Source organism: Carcharodon carcharias, chromosome 5, assembly GCF_017639515.1.
Source record: "Carcharodon carcharias isolate sCarCar2 chromosome 5, sCarCar2.pri, whole genome shotgun sequence".
NCBI lineage: Eukaryota > Metazoa > Chordata > Chondrichthyes > Lamniformes > Lamnidae > Carcharodon > Carcharodon carcharias.
The window spans coordinates 18,055,174-18,074,744 of record NC_054471.1 but is presented as its reverse complement, the minus strand read 5'-3'; the positions used below and the strand labels follow the sequence as shown (position 1 = coordinate 18,074,744).

General features: G+C 45.2%; 1 protein-coding gene across 1 annotated transcript in view; it reads right to left on the bottom strand.

Annotated features, from left to right (window-relative positions):
• The window catches only part of LOC121278118 (dynein heavy chain 8, axonemal-like), a 2,067,071-nt gene that overhangs the window by 1,385,579 nt on the left and 661,921 nt on the right, over positions 1-19,571 (bottom strand). The window contains 2 exon segments of the mRNA XM_041188205.1: positions 6,549-6,602; positions 8,924-9,043. Coding sequence (XP_041044139.1) covers positions 6,549-6,602; positions 8,924-9,043 — 174 coding nt within the window.

Sequence of the window (19,571 nt, the reverse complement as noted above, 5' to 3'; positions counted from 1 at the left end):
GTTGCTCCCAATGTGGTCGACCGCTTTGCAGAACACCTGCGGTCTGTCCGCAAGAATGACCCAAACCTCCCTGTCGCTTGCCATTTTAACACTACACCCTGCTCTCTTGCCCACATGTCTGTCCTTGGCTTGCTGCATTGTTCCAGTGAAGCCCAACGCAAACTGGAGGAACAACACCTCATCTTCCGACTAGGCACTTTACAGCCTTCCGGACTTAATATTGAATTCAACAACTTTAGGTCTTGAACTCCCTCCTCCATCCCCACCCCCTTTCTGTTTCTTCCCCCTTCTTTTTGTTTTTTCAAATAAATTATATAGATTTTTCTTTTCCCACCTATTTCCATTATTTTTAAATCTTTTATGCTCCCCCCACCCCCACTAGAGCTATACCTTGAGTGCCCTACCATCCATTCTTAATTAGCACATTCGTTTAGATAATATCACCAACTTTAACACCTATGTGTTCTTTTGTTCTGTTGTCTGTGACATCTTTTGATGATCTGCTTCTATCTATCACTGCTTGTTTGTCCCTACAACCACACCAACGCCCTCCATTTCTCTCCCCCCACCCAAAACCCCCCCCCCACACACCTTAAACCAGCTTATATTTCACCCCTTTCTTGGATTCACTCAAGTTCTGTCGAAGCATCATGAGGACTCGAAATGTCAACTCTTTTCTTCTCCGCCGCTGCTGCCAGACCTGCTGAGATTTTCCAGGTTTTTGTATTGGATTTCCAGCATCCGCAGTTTTTTTGTTTTTATCATTGATTTGTACAAATTGTATTTGGACTCTCTTCGTGCATGGCCCACCCCATATGGGACATATCAGCGCTCCAGTGCCTTCTCACCCTGTTGCTGCCAAACACTCACACAAAGGTGCTAGGCCTGTTCTCCATCCTCAACTTGGCCACATGCTACCTACATCACATTAGGCACCACACAATATATCCTTCCATAGCAAGAAGGCGCAAGCACGTGGAGCGCAGATGGAAGCAGATGGTTCTGTGCCATGCCACCTTGAAGCTCCCCTCCTAGCATGTCATCACCCTCACTTGGACATGTCCTGCAGTTCAAGCATAGCACCTAGGTGCAGCTCCTCCAGGTTGCCCCCAAAACAGTCATGTGGGTCTCATGTGGATCTCACATGCTGCGGGCGCAGAACTCATCTCTTCACCACCCTCTCGGGCTGACCTCGGCATGGGCAATAACTGCTGGCCCACCCAGCAAAGGCACATCCATCAATGATTCAATGTAGTCACTACACTCAGACTTGGTGGGGGGGTGGCAATGGAGCAGCAGGGGGGAAAGCTGACCTGCTGGGTTAAGTAACCAATGCCAACATTGTCCTCCTTCCAGAGCACAGCAAGTCATTGAAGCACTTGCAACATTGGATCCAGGTGCACAGCACCGCATCGCAGGAGCTCACCACCGCCGCCACCTCCTCCCAGGCACGTTTCATCATGTGGGTGGGGGGGGGAGGAGGAGAGGGGAGGTGGCGGGACCTTCTCCTCCCATCCTGGGGAACCAGCACCTCCCGCTGTGCTGCCACCTCCTCAAAGAGGGCAGCAAGCCAGTCATAGGAAAAATGAGGGGCACACTGGCCCCCCGCCCTATCCTCCGTCCGGGCCTGCCTTGATGGATCACCCTCCGCCCTGGCCTGCCCCGACGGCCTACCCTCCGGACATGCATCACCTCGATTGCCCCTCTGCAGAGCCCTTCGCCTAGCCATTGCATGCAGCCTTTCCACAGGCCGCTGGGTTGCCATTGGAACTGGCGGGCTGAGCGCACCTGCTGCCTGCCCACTCCCGCTATGCACAGGGGTTGTGAAGTACACTGGGCGGGCCTTAATTGGCCCGCCCGCATAAAATGGCTCCCACTCCGTGCCCCCAGCCATCCAGAAAATTCTTCCCCATATGTCATCATGCTGGCAAAATCCTACTCCACAGCTGATGTCAGCATTTGCATTAGTTGTCAGCTAATGTTTCCCATTTACAGTAAAATCCTGCCATTCGCAGGGGTTACATTCCCACAAAATCTCACAAACGGCAATATTGCAACGGGGAACATGCTTTTGAATGGGACTCAATTAGATAGGCTCCAACCATGCAAAGGGCAGTACTGGTTTGCATACCAGCAAAATTATTTCTCTATTCAAGGGATGTGGGTTTTGCTGGCTGGCCAGCATTTATTGTCCTTCCCTAATTGCTCTTGAGAAGGCGGTGGTGAGCTGTTTTTTTGAACTGCTGCAGTCCATGTGGTGTAAGTACACCCACACTGTTGTTAGGGAGGGAGTTCCAGGATTTTAACCCAGTGACAGTGAAGGAGAAGCGACATACTTCCAAGTCAGGATGCTGAATGGCCTGGAGAGGAAACATAGAAACATAGAAACTAGGAGCAGGAGTAGGCCATTCAGCCCTTTGAGCTTGCTCCACCGTTCTTTATGATCATGGCTGATCATCTAACTCAATAGCCTGCTCCCCCTTTCTCCCCATATCCTTTGATCCCTTTCACCCCAAGAGCTATATCTAACTCCTTCCTGAAAACATACAATGCTTTGGCCTCAACTACTTTCGGTGGTAGCGAATTCCACAGGCTCAACACTCTCTGGGTGAAGAAATTCCTCCTCATCTCAGTCCTAAATGGTCTATCCTGTATCCTCAGACTGTGACCCTTGGTTCTGGACTCCCCCACCATCGGGAACATCCTTCCTGTATCTACCCTGTCTAGTCCTGTTAGAATTTTATAGGTTTCTATGAGATTCCCCCTCATTCTTCTGAACTCCAGCGAATATAATCCTAACTGACTCAATCTCTCCTCATTTGTCAGTCCTGTCATCCCAGAAATCAGTCTGGTAAACCTTAGCTGCACTCCCTCTATTAGCAAGAGCATCCTTCCTCAGATAAGGAGATCAAAACTGCACACATTATTACAGGTGTGGTCCCACCAAGGTCCTCTATAATTGTAGCAAGACATCCCTGCTCCTGTACTCGGATCCTCTCACTATGAAGGCCAACAAACCATTTGCCTTCTTTACTGCCTGCTGCACCTGCATGCTTACTTTCAGCAACTGGTGTACGAGGACACCCAGGTCTTGTTGCACATTCCCCTCTCTCAACTTATAGCCATTCAGATAATAATCTGCCTTCCTGGTTTTGCTATCAAAGTGGATAACCTCACATTTATCCACATAATACTGCATTTGCCATGCATTTGCCCACTCACTCAGCTTGTCCAAATCACACTGAAGCATCTCTGCATTCTCCTCACAGCTCACCCTCCCACCCAGCTTTGTGTCATCTGCAAATTTTGAGATATTACATTTAGTTTCCTCATCTAAATCATTAATATATATTGTGAATATCTGGGGTCCCAGCACCGATCCCTGCGGTACACCACTAGTAACTACCTGCCATTCGGAAAAAGACCTGTTTATACCTATTCTTTGTTTCCTGTCTGCCAACCAGTTTTCTATCCATCTCAGTACACTACCCCGAATCCAATGCACTTTAATTTTACATGCTAATCTCTTATGTGGGACTTTGTCGAAAGCCTTCTGAAAGTCTAAATAAACTCCCTCATCAACTCTACTACTTACATCCTCGAAAAATTCCAGTAGATTTGTCTAGCATTATTTCCCTTTCATAAATCCATGCTGACTCTGTCCGATTCTGCTACTGTTTTCCAAGTGCTCAGCTATTAAATCTTTTGTAACGGGCTCTGGAATTTTCCCCACTACTAACATCAAGCTGACTGGTCTATAATTCCCTGTTTTCTCTCTGCCTCCCTTATTAAATAGTGGGGTTTCATTAGCTACCCTCCAATCTGTAGTAACTGTTCCAGAGTCTATGGAATCTCGGAAGGTGACCACCAATGCATCCATTATTTCTAGGGCCACTTCCTTAAGTACTCGGGATTTAGATTATCAAGCCCTGGGGATTTATCGACCTTCAATCCCATCAATTTCCCCAACACCATTTCCCTAGTAATACTGATTTCTTTCAGTTCCTCCCTCTCATTAAACCCTCTGTTCCTCAAAACTTATATGTTATTTGTGTCCTCCTTTGTGAAGACAGAACCAAAGTATGTATTTAGATGGTCAGCTATTTCTTTGTTCCCCATTATAAATTCCCCTGTTTCTGACTGTATAATGGCGGTGTTCCTGTATATCTGCTGCCCTTGTCCTTCTAGATGGTAGTGGTCGTGGGTTTGGAAGGTGCTGCCTAAGGAGCCATGGTGAGTTTCTGCAGTGCATGTTGTGGATCATACACACTGTTGCCACTGTGTATCGGTGGTGGAGGAAGTGAATGTTTGTGGATGGTGTCACGACTCACTGAGGATAGCGTGTTGTCATACCAAGCCCCACTGCTCTGCGAGCCATGACAAATGAGAGAAGTTTAATCAGACCAACAAATTGCCCCAATTCTACCTAACTGTCTAATTTAGGTTAAAAGAATATGAGCACCAGGTTTGTAAACTTAACAAGTAAATTACTGTTTATTAAACAAATTGACTTTAACCAGTGGAAAAAGAAGGAAATATGAATTGCTAACTTTTAACTCTATAACATAAACTCTACCCCTTCTTAAACCCCTATACACAAACACAGAAACACACAAAATACACACAGGACATGGATTTTAAGGCTGAGACAAAATAGCTCAATAGCACAAATCTGGAGTTCAGGATTAGATGGGTTGACTTTTATTGTTTTCTTCCAAATTTCCTGCAGGTTGTTGTGGCTGACACGAGGTGGTCTCCCAGCACTTGCAGTCTGTTTTTCTCAGGTTGAAACTTGCTTTTAATGTGCCTTCTACTGATAATTTCGCCCCCCTTTTCCCCCTGACTGGGGATTCTCACAGAAAGTAGGTTACAGCGATGTGAGAAATAGCCAGCTAGCTACAATGGCAGGATTACTGGAATCTTACAAAACACAGGAGAGAGAGGTTTCAGGCCTTTCCTCTCTTCAGGCTAGGAGCTGATCTACTGCACAAACCTCGCCCAGAACCTGGCCATTTGGTCAGGAGCCAATCAAAATGCTGTCAACAGGCAGTTCCCTCTTAAACCAGGTCTCCTTTCTAGCACCATTCTGTCCCACCTGCCACACATTGTTCCATAATAGTAACATTGTAGATTTTCTTCATCCTGCTCCATTGAACATCTTTTAAACTGCAGTCATGGTAGTTTTTAAAGCCATAGTCCAAAAAAAATAAAAATATGTTCTTTACAATGGGGTGCCAATCAAGTGGGCTGCTTTGTTCTGAATGGTGTTGAGCTTTGTGAGTGTTGTTCAAGCTGCACTCAACTAGGCAAGCGGAGAGTATTCCATTACACTCCTGACTTGTGCCATGTAGATTGTGGACAGGCTTTAGGAAGTCAACAGGTGAGTTACTCGCCACAGGATTTCTAGCCTCTGACTTACACTTGTAGCACATATTTATCTGGCTAGTCCAGTTCAGTTTCTGGTCAACGGTAACTCCTAGGATGTTGATAGTGGGGGATTCAGTGATGGTAATGCCAATGAACATCAAGGAATGATGGTTAGATTCTCTCTTATTGGAAATGGTCATTGCCTGGCACTTGTGTGGTTCAAATGTTACTTGCCACATGTCAGCCGGAGCCTGGATGTTGTCTAGGTCTTTCTGCATTTGGACATGGACTGCTTCAGTATCTGAGGAGTTGCGAATGGTGCTGTATATTGTGCAATCATCAGCAAACATCCCCTTATGATGGAGAGAAGGTCATTGATGAAGCAACTGAAGATGTTGGGCCTAGGACACTACCCTGAAGAACTCCTGCAGTGATATCCTGGAGCTGAGACGACTGACCTCTAACGACCACAACTATCTCCCTTTATGTTAGTTATGTCTCCAACCAGTGGAGAGTTTCTCCCTGATTCCCATTGACTCCAGTTTTGCTAGGGCTCCTTGATGCCACACTGGGTCAAATGCGGCCTTGATGTCAAGGGCAGTCACTCTTACCTCACCCAGGGAGTTCAAATCTTTTGTCCATGTTTGAACTAAGGTCAAAAGCTGAGTGGCCCTGGTTGAACCCAAACTGAGCGCCTGTGATCAAGTTATTGCTAAGCAAGATCCTCTCGATAGCATTGTTGATGACCCCTTCCATCACTTTACTGATGATCGAGAGAAGACTGATGGTACGATAATTGGCCGGGTTGGATTTGTCCTGCTTTTTGTGTACAGGACAAGGCTGGGCAATTTTCCACATAGCCGGGTAGATGCTAGTGTCGTAGCTGTACTGGAACAACTTGGCTAGGGCACGGCAAGTTCTGGAGCACAAATATTCAGTTGTATTGCTGAAATACTGTCAGGATCCATAGCCTTGCTGTATCCAGTGCCTTCAGCAGTTCCTTGATAACATGTTGAATGAATCAGCTGAAGGCTGGCACCTGTGAGGAGGTGGTGCAGTACCTGTATAGGACAGATGGGGGTGCCTCTGAGCAATACACCCATGAAGATTTAAAATTGAAAAGAGCTGTTGTTGCAGCTGTGGATCCAGTAATTCAGACATTACTGAGTTTATCCCTTTGCTTGCATTTCGGCTGAAACCATTTCAGCCTCTGCTCCATCATGGCTGCCATTTCCCTGGGGAAAGAAGAGAAAGGGAGAAGAAACCGCAGATAAGCGAACATTGCTCACTCAATGGGCAATGTTGTGTACAAATTACAGAGCGTGAGTAAGCGAAAACACAAATGAGGAAGTTGCAAATGGTGAAACTTTACTGTAAAATAAACACATAAAGTGCTGAAAAACCTCAGCAGGTCTGCCAGCATCTGTGGAGACAAGCAACAGTTTCGAAGAAGAGTCATATTGGACTGGGAATGTTAACTTTGTTTCTCTCTCTGCAGCTGCTGCCAGAAGTGCTGAAGTTTTCCAACGCTTTCTGTTTTATTTCGGATCTCCAGCATCTGCAGTATTTTGCTTTTTATTTTTGAGTTTCCCGCTTGTAATGATTGATGTTGAGGGCTTTTATGTCTCTTTTGGCAGCATCCTTGAATCAGAGCTTTGGGTACACTGATGGTCACTTGGCATGGACTCGCTTCCTGTATAGCATATCCTTGGATATCCGGCCATCTTCCATCCTGCATACATGCCCAAGACATCAAAGCCTTCTTTGCTCGGTTAACACTAACATGCTTGGTATGTTTAACCTAGAAAGGACTGCTTCTTTGGTGACTTTGTCTTTCCATGTGATGCCAAGGATGTGTTGTAGATACTGGTGATGTAAGTTATTGAGCCTTTTTTCTTGGTGGTTTTCCAGGCTTTGCTGCCATACAGCAATGTGTTGAGGATACAGATACACATATAAATAAGCACTTGGTCCTGCAAATCCCCCCAAGCCTGTTTTGTTCATTGGCCAAACCAACCCATGTGGGTTAGCTGATGAATCCAAAACAAAATGTCTACTGTTAGACATGATTCAGTGATTGGGTAACACTACTGAACAATTCTGAGTGTGCTAATAATTACACGAACAACCAATTTAAGTTAATTAGTCAAGCTTGTAACTTGACTCAAATATAACTGCTAGGAGTGACACACTTTCAGATGCAGGGGTTCATTCTCTGCAAACAAAAGGAATATGTACAAGCTTTGCACCTTTTTTGAATTATCTGTGAGCTTGGGAGCCTATAGTTCCCTGTTACTTTATCCATGGCAACTCTTGGGGCAATTAGAGTGAACTTGCCAACCATTCAGCACCTTTTCCTCCTGTTGTATAAATTATGGTGAATGTTTGAAATTTGGCATTTTTGTGTTTGTCCTGATGAGTGCAAGAAAAAATGCTTCAGCAACATGTCTCTTTTCAGTAATATACCTGAATTTTTGTAATTTGTTTGGATAGCTTCTAAAAGATCATATACAGTACAACTTTGCAATCTCTAATCTACTTAGTCAATCATTTAAAAAAATAATAATTGTATAAAATCTATTAAATTTGTCAAACACAAATTCCCTTTAATTAATGTTTTTGGATGTCCTTGATTGATCCAAATGTTTCTCAATGGTCATTCATTTGAATATAGGAGGTCTTTCAGAGCTGTGGTAGCGTCCCTACCTCTGGTCCAGAAATTCTGGGTTCAAGTCCCATGAAAGGACTTGTTGGTGACAAAAGGAGCATCCATGACCTGTTTCAGTGGGCTAATAATCAGCCTGGGAATCCTCCCCACCTCCCCACTATACTCCAAAGGGGAAAAGAAGAGTGTGAAGATACACTTTAAAAAAAATTTTTTTGAATTGAAAATATAGGGTGGAATCTTGTGGGGAGGAGGAAGTCGGTGAAGACCCTGCTTCCTTGCCACATCAACCCTAATTTAGTCTGTGAGGGGAAGTTCCATGGATGGCTTTCCATCTCTGCTGCCGAATAAGGTCTTCAATTAATGTCTACTTAAGGGCATCATCATCTGGCCCGCCATGCAGAGATGATACCATGTTTGCTTGCAGGGCCTGTGGGGAGGCGGGGGCAGTCCCTTATGCAAAGGCTCAAGGAATGCGGCATGGGGATGGCCGGGACCCACTGAAAGTCATCCCCCACCCTTTGCTGCTGATCCCCTCAACACCCCCACCACCACCATCACTCATCTGTCCCTGGGTTCCTCCTTGATCTGAGTGGGTTTAGTGCCAACAACATCTGCTGCCACCCCGGTGGGGATGCTGAGCACAGAAGAATTGCCAGTCTCTGATTGGCTTGCAGGTCTTATTGGGCAGGATTTCCAGCCCTGAGATCCCTGGACCCAGCAGAAAACTTGCCGACGGCAGGTTAAGGCCTTGAGTGGCGCAAGATGCAGCAGGCCTTCTTGAAAGAGGCCACACAAGGGTATCACTGGTTCTTCAACCAATGGCCAGGACGCCAGTCACCTCCACAAGATCCTGCCCTTAGATTCTAAAAACCTTTCAAACATTGTTACCTCATTGAATCCAAGCACTTCTTGCAAAGTTAAAGAATGATCCTCTGGTAGCTTGATTATAATCTTTCTGGCTATCTCTTCCAACACTTGATCTATGTGCATCTCTCGCAAGTCAGTTATCTGAAACCAGCAACAGACATTATTTTTATCAAAAATATTATTGCATTTTTCCGTAAGAACTAGATAGTAAAATCTGTTAAAGTATTCTTGCTCCAGTACTCGTAAGTTGGCAGCATAAAATTACATTAATTGATATAGGGAAAACAAAAATTGAAGTTTACTGATTGTTGTATATTGTATGTTCAGTAAGTCACATGAGCAAGTTCTAAGTCTTGTATGGTTGAATATTAATTGTTTACTGATGTTAGGGGCAAATTAAAAATGCTAAAAGAGAATACAGTAAGAATTTACTGAAAAACCCTTAAAATCTCCAGGCAGACATGGCTGCTAAACATATTAAGAGTTGAAGATTACCTGATGAACATTGCACAGCCTTGAGAGTCAGACTGGAGACACAAGCAGGACATAAATTAGATTAAGTGTACTCCTCTCTCACACATGGTAGGGGCAGATGGTTTTAGCTTAGATATGGGAAGACATACAATAAACAGAGAGGGGGCTTTGATGAAACACAAACAGTCTTGAGCTGTGGGAACCAAGGTCTTTGTGTACGTGTTTTAATTTTGATTGGATAATATAATTATGTATACAGCCTTTAGAATAATTGGTTAGTGAAATCACATATTTATGTACTCAATAGGATAGAGTTAGCATGGGACCGGTGTGTTGGTTACCGATTGGATGTATTCAAATGTACTCAAATGTATTATGATAAGAAAAAGTACAAATGTAATCAATCTGGGGGCTGGGTCTTCATTCTTAGGAATGATTGTGGCTCCCTTGCATATGCTTGAATAAAACTGGTTAAAAGGAAGCCTGAGTCTCTGTGGTCGGTTGTGGGATTGGAGAATATACCATCTTCAATTGATAACATATACCTGTGCACATATTTACAGGGTATAGCCCAAGCTATGAGCTAACTACATGCTAGCTTCTACACAGGACTTTGTCCAGTCCACAATTAGCTCTAGTCTCAGGTCATATGTCTCTTTACATCACACAGTGGGCTATACTGTTTCCCAGGCCAGATTTTCTACCACCTCCTGCTGGTGGGATCTTCTGGTCCCACCAAAGTTAATGGGCTTGTTGCATCCGTGATAGCGGGGCTTGCCATGCCGGGGCTGGAAAGTCCCATCCACTGTCTCACATTAACTCTCGCTATGCCAGATACACTTATACCACACTTACCCCCAAGTCTTTATCCAACGTATTAAATTACAATTTACGACCCCTTCAGAGAGTCTGGCAGTTTGACAGTTCTTCCAGATCTCATCCTGGGCACATTCAGAGGAGTGGTAGGATGTTTATTTGGGCAACCTTCGTTGAATCATAGTTTGAGTTTAGTTTGTGATTCTGGCATTTGGTTCTTTTCTGCTGATACGCTTTGTCCGCTCCTTGGAGTTAAATATCTCTTTGTCAACTCCCCATCTGCTCTGCTCGGAGACAACCAGCTTGTCGCATTCTTTCCGGGGACAGTGTTCACTCTGTTCATTCATGGTACCAACCCAGTTTTTCTGTGTGGTACGCTGTGATCTTTATGGGTGGTTGAAGGCATCTCTCCCTGTTGCTTGGATGTTCCACAACAGTGGGCTCACCTTGCAGTTTGGCTTTTATTGCGACACTATGTTTTTCTGTGTATGCCTGTGCCTCAATGAAGTGTGTCCTAGTGAGTTGATGGTCACTCGCTCCATGCTCCAGCATTGCCTTGTAGTTTTGCACGTTGGCTGAAGGTTGCAATGTCTGTGCTGTGGGGTCTGTGTGTCTTCCACTCGAGGTACAGTGGTAATTGTCTTAAGGTTTGGCTAGTCTGACCAAACAGGAGCTTCTGCCTTCTGCAACAAAATTGGACAAATTGACTCTGTGCAGAGTGAAGACAATTCAGAGCTGAAGTCCCATTCAAGAGTGTCTTGACTGATGGGCTTTTCTGGAACTTGCAGTTCCATGTAGTTAACAACAGAGGTTGTCTTGACATCATCTGCCATTTTAAGATGGTTAAAGGCAACACAGACTCTCTGCTCAAGAGAGAAAAATATTAATTTTGGATGGTGTACATGAATATCAAGCTTGCATCCTCATCCCGTCCATGGCACCACTCACCACACAAGCATTCCACACAGTGCCATGCATCCTGCTCACACACTCTCCACCTGTTTTCATGAGAAGCTGGCTCACAACAGCAGGGAGAAGCCCCAGACTGGGGGTGGAGTAGCCCAGTTTAGGCACCTCACTTTGAGGAGTATGCTATACGCTGACTGGCGAGGACGTGGACATTCTACATTTCTCGAAGACACAAAAAGCCAACAGGAAAAGTACATCAATTGTGGCTAACAAAAAAAGTTAGAGGTTGCATTAAATCAAAGGAAGTGGCTTATAAGGTTGCCAGGAAAATTAAAAAGCCTGAGGATTGGGAGCAATTCAGAATCCAGCGAATGACAACCAAGAAACTGATAAAAAAAGGGAAATGAAAATATGAAGTTTGTGGGTAACATAAAGATGGAATGTAAAATATTTCTTAGGTACGTGAAAAGGAAAATATTAGCAAGGGTAAATGTGGGTCCATTACAGGCAGAGACAGGAGAATTTATAATGGACAATAGAGAACTGGTGGAGAAGCTAAACAATTACTTTGTGTCCGTCTTCATGGAGGAAGATACAGAAAATCTCCTAGAAACACCAGGGAAGCAAAAGACTAATGAAAATGAGGAATGGAAAGAAATTCGTATTAGTAAAGGTGTAGTACTCAATAAATTAGTTGGACTGAAGGTTGATAAATCCCCTGGACCAGATGAGCTGCATCCCAGAGTGATGAGGGAGCTCGCTGTAGAAATAATGGATGAATTGGTGGTTATGTTTCAAAATTTCATAGATTCTGGAAAGGTTCCTGCAGACTGGAAAGTAGCAAATGTAACAGCACTATTTAAGAAGGGAGGGAAAGAGAAAGCTGAGAACTATAGAGCTATTAGTTTAATGTCAGTAGTGAGGAAAATGTTAGAATCTATTATAAAGGATGTGATAATTGGACACTTGGAAAATAACGATATGATTGGGCAGAGTCAACATGGATTTATGAAAGGGAAATCAAGTTTGACAAACCTGTTTGGATTTTTTGAGGATGTTATTGCAGTATAAATAAAGAAGAACCAGTGGATGTTTTGTTTTTGGTTTTTCAGAAGGATTTCGATAGGTCCCTCATGTGAGGTTAGCAAACAAAATTAGGGCACATGGGGTTGGGTGTAATAAACTGCTATGGATTGAGAATTGGTGAACAGACAGAAAACAGAGAGTAGGAATGAATGGGTCATTCTCAGAATGCCAGGCCGAAACTAGTGAGGGACCACAAGGATTAGTGGAAGGGCCATAGATGTTCACAATCCATATAAATGATTTGGATGTACGTACCAAATGTAATATTTCCAAATTTGCTGATGACACAAAACTAGGTGGGAATGTGAGTTGTCAGGAGGATGCAAGAGGGGTTAAAGGGGATTTGGACAGGCTAAAGGACATAGCCGCTAGATTGGGTCTGCTGCAGGTGGCGAGGGAACTGACAAGGGGGAAAAACATACTTGACCTTATCCTCAACAACCTTCCTGCCACCACACAGTCCTTGTGGAGACCAAGGCAAAAACAGAATTACCTGGAAAAACTCAGCAGGTCTGGCAGCATCGGCGGAGAAGAAAAGAGTTGACGTTTCGAGTCCTCATGACCCTTCAACAGAACTTGAGTGAGTCCAAGAAAGGGGTGAAATATACGCTGGATTAAGGTGTGTGTGTGGGGGGCGGGTGGTTTGGGTGGGGGGAGAGAGAGAGAAGTGGAGGGGGTTGGTGTGGTTGTAGGGACAAACAAGCAGTAATAGAAGCAGATCATCAAAAGATGTCACAAACAACAGAACAAAAGAACACATAGGTGTTAAAGTTGGTGATATTATCTAAACGAATGTGCTAATTAAGAATGGATGGTAGGGCACTCAAGGTATAGCTCTAGTGGGGGTGGGGGAGCATAAAAGATTTAAAAATATTTAAAAATAATGGAAATAAGTGGGAAAAGAAAAATCTATATAAGTTATTGGAAAAAACAAAAGGAAGGGGGAAACAGAAAGGGGGTGAGGATGGAGGAGGGAGCTCAAGACCTAAGGTTGTTGAATTCAATATTAAGTCCGGAAGGCTGTAAAGTGCCTAGTCGGAAGATGAGGTGTTGTTCTTCCAGTTTGCGTTGGGCTTCACTGAAACAATGCAGCAAGCCAAGGACAGACATGTGGGCAAGAGAGCAGGGTGGAGTGTTAAAATGGCAAGCGACAGGGAGGTTTGGGTCATTCTTGCGGACAGACCGCAGGTGTTCTGCAAAGCGGTTGCCCAGTTTACATTTGGTCTCTCCAATGTAGAGGAGACCACATTGGGAGCAACAAATGCAGTAGACTAAGTTGGGGGAAATGCAAGTGAAATGTTGCTTCACTTGAAAGGAGTGTTTGGGCCCTTGGACGGTGAGGAGAGAGGAAGTGAAGGGGCAGGTGTTGCATCTTTTGCGTGGGCATGGGGTGGTGCCATAGGAGGGGGTCAAGGAGTAGGGGGTGATGGAGGAGTGGACCAGGGTGTCCCGGAGGGAACGATCCCTACGGAATGCCGATAGGGGGGGTGAAGGGAAGATGTGTTTGGTGGTGGCATCACGCTGGAGTTGGCGGAAATGGCGGAGGATGATCCTTTGAATGCGGAGGCTGGTGGGGTGATAAGTGAGGACAAGGGGGAACCTATCATGTTTCTGGGAGGGAGGAGAATGCTTGAGGGCGGATGCGCGGGAGATGGGCCGGACAAGGTTGAGGGCCCTGTCAACGACCGTGGGTGGAAAACCTCGGTTAAGCAAGAAGGAGGACATGTCAGAGGAACTGTTTTTGAAGGTAGCATCATCGGAACAGATGCGACGGAGGCGGAGGAACTGAGAGAATGGGATGGAGTCCTTACAGGAAGCGGGGTGTGAGGAGCTGTAGTCAAGGTAGCTGTGGGAATCAGTAGGTTTGTAATGGATATTGGTGGACAGTCTATCACCAGAGATTGAGACAGAGAGGTCAAGGAAGGGAAGGAAAGTGTCAGAGATGGACCAGGTGAAAATGATGGAGGGGTGGAGATTGGAAGCAAAATTAATAAATTTTTCCAAGTCCCAACGAGAGCATGAAGCAGCACCGAAGTAATCATCGATGTACCGGAGAAAGAGTTGTGGAAGGGGGCTGGAGTAGGACTGGAACAAGGAATGTTCCACATACCCCATAAAGAGACAAGCATCGTAGACATGCGGATACCCATAGCCACACCTTTTATTTGGAGGAAGTGAGAGGAGTTGAAGGAGAAATTGTTCAGTGTGAGAACAAGTTCAGCCAGACGGAGGAGAGTAGTGGTGGATGGGGATTGTTCAGGCCTCTGTTTGAGGAAGAAGCTAAGGGCCCTCAGACCATCCTGGTGGGGGATGGAGGTGTAGAGGGATTGGACGTCCATGGTGAAGAGGAAGCGGTTGGGGCCAGGGAACTGGAAATTGTTGATGTGACGTAAGGTGTCAGAGGAATCACGGATGTAGGTAGGAAGGGACTGGACAAGGGGAGAGAGAAGGGAGTCAAGATAACGAGAAATGAGTTCTGTGGGGCAGGAGCAAACTGAGATGATCGGTCTACCGGGGCAGTTCTGTTTGTGGATTTTGGGTAGGAGATAGAAGCGGGCCGTCCGAGGTTGGGCGACTATCAGGTTGGAGACCAAGTCTTGTCTTCACATTGAGGATACCCTCCATCATACACGGTGGCACTACCATCGTGGTAAATGGGATAGATTTCAAACAGATCAAGCAACTCATGTCTGGCATCCTTGAGGCACTGTGGCCCATCAGCAGCAGTGGAACTGTACTCAAGCACAATCTGTAACCTCATGGCCCGGTATACCCCCAACTCTCCTATTACCACAAAGCCAGAGGATCAACACTGGTTCAATAAAGAATGTAGGAGGGCATGCCAGGAGTAGCATCAGGCATTCCTAAAAATGTGGTGCCAACCTGGTGAAGGTCCCAGACAGGACCACTTGTGTGCCAAACAACATAAGCAGCAAGTGATAGACAGAGCTAAGCATTCCACAACTGACAGATCAGATCTAAGCTCTGCAATCTTGCCATATCCGGTCGTGGACAATTAAACAACTCATTGCAGGAGGAGGCTCCACAAATATGCCCATCCTCAATGATGGAGGAGCCCAGCACATCGGTGCAAAAGAAAAGGCTGAAGCATTCGCAACAATTGTCAGCCAGAAGTGCTGAGTGGATGATCCATCTCGGCCTCCTCCAGAGGTTCTCAGCATCACAGATGCCAATCTTCAGCCAATTCAATTCATTCCATGTGATAGCAAGAAATGGTTGAAGGTACTGGATACTGCAAGGCTATGGGCCCTGACAATATTCTGGCAATAGCACTGAAGACTTGTGCCCCAGAACTTGTCACACCCCTAGCCAAGTTGTTCCAGTTCATCTACAACGGGAATGTGGAAAATTGTCCAGGTATGTCCTGTACACAAAAAGAAGGACAAATCCAACCCGGCCAATTACCACTCCATCAGTCCACTCTCAATCATCAGTAAAGTAATGGAAGGGGTCATTAACGGTGCTATCAAACGGAACTTGCTTAGCAATAACCTGCTCACTGATGCTCAGTTTGGGTTCCGCTAGGGTCACTCAGCTTCATGGTCATGGACTGGAGGGTGTGACTGTGAGTAAGGCAGGTATGGGGATCCAGAATTTAGCTTTGGAGGAGCCTCAGCCAGTGCCCTTGTCCAATAGGTACGAGGCTTTTGCTCTCGGTGTGAACAAGGGCACAGACTGCAGGGAGGATGAGCGAACTGACCACAGCACCGTGGTACAGAGTGCCTTTCAAGTCGGGGGAGAAAAGAGAAACGTAGTAGTAATAGGAGTAGCATAGTTAGGGGAATAGATACTGCTCTCTGCAGCAAAAACAGAGAGCCCTGAAGGCTATTTTCCTACCTGGTGCCAATGTTAAGGACATCTTTTCTGGGCTGGAGAAGAACTAGGAGTAGGAGGGGAAGGATCCAGTTGTTGTGGTCCACCTAGGTACCAACAATATAGGTAGGATGAGGAAAGAGGTTCTGCTAAGGGACTATGAGCAGCTCGGGGGTAAATTAAAAAGCAGAGCCACAAAGATTATAATCTCTGGATTACTACCTGAGCCACGTGCAAATTGGCATAGGGTAAATAAGATTAGAGAGATAAATGCATTCCTCAAAGATTGGCATGGGAGAAATGGGTTCAGATTCATGGGTACAGGCACCAGTACTGAGGAAGGAGAGAGCTGTTCTGTTGGGACGGGCTTCATTTGAACCATGCTGGGACCAGTGTCCTGGCGAATCATATAACTAGGGTTGTAGATAGGACTTTAAACTATTTACTGAAGGGAAGTTTAAAAAATCAAAAAGAAAGAAGGGAGCAGAGGTGCAGGGTAGTGAAGAGGAGAAGGATAATCAAAGTGTGACAGGAAGGGGCAGAAAATGTAAGCAGAAACATGCAACAGAAATTAGAACCAGGATGAGTAATAATGGTTAAAAAGCCAAAGCTTAAGGCTCTTTAACTGAATGCGTGCAGCATTTGTAACAAGATAGATGAGTTTACGGCACAAATAAAAATAAATGAAAATGACTTGATAGCTATTACAGAGACGTGGTTCCAGGGTGACCAAGACTGGAAACTCAATACTCAAGGATATTCGACATTCCGGAAAAATTGGTTAAAAGGAAAAGGAGGTGGAATAACTTTGTTAATAAAGGAATGTATCAGTGCCGTGGTGAGCAGTGATATAAGTGCAATAGATCGTGATGTGGAATCAGTTTGGGTGGAAATAAGGAATAGCAAGGGGAAGAAGTCACGGGTGGGAGTCGTCAATAGAACCCAAAGAGTTGCCTCACTGTCGGACAAAGTATAAATCGGAAAATAATGGAGGCATGTAAGAAGAGTGCTGCAATTATCATGGGTGATTTTAGTCTGCATATTGACTGGACAAATGAGGTAACATGGATGACAAATTTGTAGAGTGCATCAGGGCTAGTTTCTTAGAGTAGGGTAGTGAGGAGGTTCTTAGAGTTTCTACATAGTAGAACCAACCTGGGAACAGGCTATTTTAGATCTTGTAATGTGTAATGAGGTAGGATTAATAAGAGATATCGTAGTTAAGAAACCTCTAGGGGGTAGCGATCACAACATGATAGAATTTCAAATTCAGTTTGAGGGCGAACAACTTGGGTCTCAAGCCAATGTCCTCAATTTAAATAGCGGCAATTACAGAGGTCTGAAGAAAGAGTTGTCGAAAACTGGCTGGGAAAATAGACTAAGGGGAAGGTCAGTGGATGGGCAGTAGTAAACATTTATTCAGATATTTCAAAACGCTCAGCAAAAATTTACCTCAGTCAAAAAGAAGGACTCAATGAGAAGGATGAACTGCCCGTGGTTAACAAAGGTAGTTAAGGAGAGCATCCAATCAAAACTAGGGCATACATGGCAAAAACCATTCGTAGGCCAGAGGATTGGGAATTTTTTTGGAACCAGCAGCAGATGACCAAAAATCTAATAAAGAGGGAGAAAATTGATTATGAAAGTAAATTGGCAAGAAATATAAAAACAAACAGCAAGGAAGAAAGAAAGTAGCTAAAGTGAGCATGGGGCCTTTGAAGGAAGTGACTGAAGAATTGATAACAGGAACAGGGAAATAGCAGATAATTTAAACCAATATTTTGCATCGGTCTTCATGGTGGAGGACACCATAAACATCCCAATGGTATCAGAAAAGCTAATGGGAGGAAAGATCTTGTAACAGTTTCTATCAAGAGGGACAAAGTGTTTGACAAACTAATGGGACTAAAGGCAGACAAGTTGCCAGGACCTGTTGGCCTGCATCCAAGGGTTTTAAAGGAAGTGGCTGCAGAGATAGTGCAGGCATTCGTCAAAATAGTCTAGAACTCACTGGATTCCAGAATCCCAGTGGATTGGAAAACCGCTAATGTGACACCCCTGTTCAAGAAAGGAGGGGGGCAGAAAGCAGGAAACTGTAGGCCAGTCAGCCTAACATCTGTCATTGGGAAAATGCTGGAGTCCATTATTAAGGAAGAAATAGCAGGACATTTAGAAAAGCTTAATGCAATCAAACAGTGTCAACATGATTTTGTGAAAGGGAAATCATGTTTGACAAATTTGCTAGATTTCTTTGAGAATACAACAAGTAGAGTTGATAAGGGGGAACTGGTAGATGTAATATATTTGGATTTCTAGAAGGTATTCGATAAGGTGCCACATAAAAGATTACTGCACAAAGTACGAGCTCACGGTATTGGGCGTAATATATTAGCATGGATTGAGGATTGGTTAACAGAAGACAGAGGGCTGAATTTTACCAGAATTGTGATAAATGCGGTAGTGGGCGTGTAAAGTGGAATCCTACCCGCAGCTGAAAATGGTGGGTTTTAACGCCGTATCTTCCCGAGCCTGCCTCATTATATATTCACTCCCATGAAACACACCGTTTCCATGGTGGGCGGGCTCTCATTTGCCCGCTTGCCATTGCCCCGTTGTTGCAACACGCCGGCCGCCATCTTTAAAAGGCAGCCGCCAGCAAAGTGCTCAATGCCAGCAGTTCACCACCGCTGCTTGGGAGACATGACCTGCAAAGGCAAAAAGACTAAAGCCCCCCGCTTCAACAATGGGTCCCTCGAGTGACTACTGCATGCTGAGGAGGCCTGCCGGGGTGTGCTCTACCCCCGCTCTGGCTGCAGGATGGGTAGCAATGTCACCATCCTTCCTTCACAGTCGCTGGGTCAAAATCTTGGAACTCCCTTCCTAATAACACTGTGGGGTACCTACACCAAATGGACTGCAGCGGTTCCAGAAGGCCACCACCACCTTATCAAGGGCAACCAGGGATGGGCAATAAATTCTGGCCCAGCCAGCAAAGCCCACATCCTGTGAATTAATTTTAAAAAACCAACCCAGATCGGGAGGCGGTGGCAGTGGTGGTCAGCGCCAATATCCTTCAGAAGAGGGTAGCCACCCAGTGCCACAAAAGGATGAATGATCTCCTCCGTTCAACCAGGGTAAGTCACTCTTTTCATCACTCCTAATTCACACACTCACAAACCCATCACACATCCACAGGGCCCTCACTCACTGCCAATGCAAGAGACATCACTATTCATTCTTTCACACACACCTTCATTGACCTCATCCCACCCATGGGACCACTCACCACCCACACAGGCCAGGCATACTTATCATCTGGCTGAAAGGCATCCTGATACACTCACACCATCTCTATCCAAGCAGGACAAACTGGCTCACAACAGGAAGCAACGGTCACAGGCAGGTGGATGGATGCAGGAATTCAAAGTTCTGTCAGAATTTGAAAACAGGGCCATCCAGCTGACCGGCGATGACCAGGACTAGTTCTGTCCTGACGGTGAGGTCGGTGCTGCTCTACCAAATGAGGATCCAGCAGTACAACATCCATCAG